Source organism: Sphaeroforma arctica (assembly GCF_001186125.1).
Source record: "Sphaeroforma arctica JP610 unplaced genomic scaffold supercont1.1561, whole genome shotgun sequence".
NCBI classification, from domain to species: domain Eukaryota; class Ichthyosporea; order Ichthyophonida; genus Sphaeroforma; species Sphaeroforma arctica.
In genome coordinates, this window is record NW_014038997.1 from 8,855 (window position 1) to 12,051 (window position 3,197).

General features: G+C 43.1%; 1 protein-coding gene across 1 annotated transcript; it reads left to right on the plus strand.

The window, feature by feature from the left end:
- Positions 1-1,062: 1,062 nt before the first annotated feature.
- On the plus strand, positions 1,063-2,068 carry SARC_11181 (hypothetical protein; the record flags this gene model as incomplete). The annotated part of the gene is made up of 4 exons (XM_014294739.1): positions 1,063-1,296; positions 1,323-1,454; positions 1,734-1,856; positions 1,888-2,068. Coding segments are annotated over 4 exons (670 nt in total), but the record flags the coding sequence as incomplete, so codon positions are not given.
- Between the last annotated feature and the right edge of the window lie 1,129 nt (positions 2,069-3,197).

Here is a 3,197-nt window from a genome sequence, read left to right on the forward strand (position 1 = left end):
CACACACACACACACACACTACACACACACACACACACATATATATATGTGTGTGTGTGTTGTGTGTGTGTGTGTGTGTTTGTATGTAATGTATGGTTGTGTGCATGTGTGTGTGTATGTGTGTGTTTGTGGGGGCTTGTGTTTCTAAGACAAGTTTGACCGTTGAGTAAATAGATCATCTGCTCTCCGTTGTGGTTCAATCTTTAAATCTGTGTTTCTTAATGTGGGCAACACTGACGCTGATGCTTCTGCTTTTAATCGGTATATGCCCCCGTGTAAGTGGCACTTTTCAAAATAGGTGCTGCTTTTTGCACCACGGATTATAGTATGCACGAGGATTATATATGTTACTGTGCATCTACCTTCGTATAATCTATACCATCTATACACCTTGTAGTATTTGCGGTCTCCATGATACAATATATTTGCGATTGATTTGAAAGCAAAAATTGCTACAGTACGGCGAGCAGTAGAGTTTGTATTGGTAGGCATGCTTATGCTCTTGTAGATGAAGTGTTATTTCACCAATCCACGTGTATGACCACGCTGTCGGAAGCAATGTCACGCAATAGTTCGGTACAGGCGCAGACAGATAGTTGCGCGGATAGAACCATACGTGCAATCTACATGGCACTCATAATGTATATACATTGTTTCATTGTGATTCGCTGTTCTCAATTACTTCGACATCAAGCAGATTATGTAACCAGTAGTTGCAAGCGATGGCGGCAGTAGCTTGCAACAGTTTTCCGATTCTCTTGGAAGGCTCAAATTATCTGCAAACTCTTATTGATTCGCGGAAAGTTGATATATAACAAATCAACGCTAGCCGAGTCAACCCATTCAATACTTAGTCAACAGTGCGTGATATTTATTTATAGGCTTGTATTGTCACGGTCACTTACATGTATGTATTCATGACACGAGAAAAAAAGTTCACTAGCACACTTGCAAACAAACACATATTTACAAACAGAGAAGCGCTACACCAATTTATTCGTGTAAACTATTCTCTTCGTAACATGTTTTTCAGCGGAGAATATCACACACCTATTGACGAAAATGGCCAGCACAGAGCGAACCAGAGAGTTGGTGTTCAACGAAGATACGGTTGATGTTGCAATGGCGAGATTAGAGGCGTTTGATTGCGATACGCTTTTGGCTGTACACTCACGCCTGCAGACGCTTGTTGCGGAGAGGACTGCACACGAACTGAAACAAAGTGGAGCTAGAGAGCCAATCTGCCTGAATGGTACGAAGATACCACCGGAGATCATGTTCAACATCCTCGAATGGGTAGAGACTTTGAGTCGCTTATGGAGTGTCGCCTGGTCTGTAGATCGTTCTACAGCATAGTGACTGACGTACGAACATGGACTACAATCCCTGAGGTCGCATATAAGACAGGAGGTCGACTAGACGAGGCAATTGTTGGTCTACCTGAAACACTTGAGGTATGTGATGGGTTTTGGAATTGATTCAAGGTAAATCCCATACTCGAGAGTATGAAATCAGGCACGAATATATTTCGAAGCCCTGTTTCCTCCTCGTGAACCCTTCGCTCATTCGACACATCGGTGTAATCTGCTGAACAAAATATCACATTACTCAAACTTCACAAAGCAGGTGGCTAAATGCATGCTGTGGACATGATGAATTCATATATGGGATGATTGTTTGTTCTTCGTATAAAGCATTCACTCATATGCAACTTCTATTGTTTTGCACACCAGGTATTTTGTCGCTATCCCAATCTTCGTACGTGGACTATATCGACGACGCTCAATTTTATCTCCGTTTCCAGTGCCGACATAGATGCTATTGCGATGGCTACACCAGAACTCAAGAACATCGAGGTAGGACTCGACAATACGACTGTCACACAAGGGCATATGGTTCACCTTTTGGCGTGTCTGCCAAAAAATGGATCTTGCAAGCCTGACACGTCTGACCGTGACATCAGACGACGGGCTCAAATCGATTGATTCGCCTCTAATCCAGTCGGCCAGCTTACAATATCTGGACTACTGGATGGGTTCGATAGAGGGTACCGTGAACGAGCTACTGGTGAGATGTCCTAATTTAAAAACTCTTGGATTGCATGGCGAAGGCATCGACGATGAACCGCTCGTTAAGAATAGTCTTCGATCGCTAAGATTATGCTCAGTGCATGCAACGGATGCGTTCAAGAACTGTCCTGCGCTGACCGATTCGCAATATTTTGTTATTGGTAAAGGTTCAGAGCGCGCATGTGTTTGGAGTGATATTATCAAGCATATTCAGGGAGAGTCTCAGGAAGGCCTACCAGAAGTCGATTTGTATCTCTTTCCCAACGTCGGACGTTTTTCGTTACGTCGTTTAGGCAACCGATTTACTCAGCTTCACTAAGAAAACTAGCGATGGAATTACAATTCCAAATTCCGTACGGAAGCGCCATACGCAGTTTGGAATGGCTCTCTGTGAGTGAAGATGCAGATTTCGAATCAGGATTGTATCCGAAGCCAAAGCGCGTCCCTGGTTCACTGCTATTTTTTTCGGATTGTAATTGGCCCAGAGGACTACGTACCCTACGTATCAATTCTCAGCTGTGTACACGGTTTGTGAAGGACGTGATTGCTGGTCTTCCCCAGCTCCCGGAGCTTCGTGCTAACTCGGTCCTTGATACTAGTGTACACTCTGCTGCACTTACCGAGTTGGAGGTGTGCGGATTTAAAAATACGAGTGTTTTACTTGATACAGTGTTGAGCTGTAGAAACTTGAAAGTGATAAGGTTGAATGTTAGCATGTTCAGCACGAGTACCAAGTGTACATAGTACCAAGTGTACATGGCTTTCTGAATTTAATTCCAAATCTTTTTGGGGTAAGATATTGGGCGCTGGTGAGCTCGACGGGGTAAAAATGATGGTGCCTCTGAGTGTCCGTAAATCTATGCCATCAGCATTCAAGACAGTGCTTTCGGAAGGGAGAGCGTAATATTTTGATAATATACAGCACGCTCGATATGGGCGTTTTAACGAGTATGTATTGTAGTCACTGATACGGTAGAGGTAAACTTCAATCCATAATTGTAATCGAAATAAACGTTGCATCGTGAACTGATTGTTGAACAAACTTTTATCTTGAATGCTGTATATTCGGCTGTACTTTCATCTTGAATGCTGTCTATTCGGCTGTACTTTCAACCTCAATGTTATATA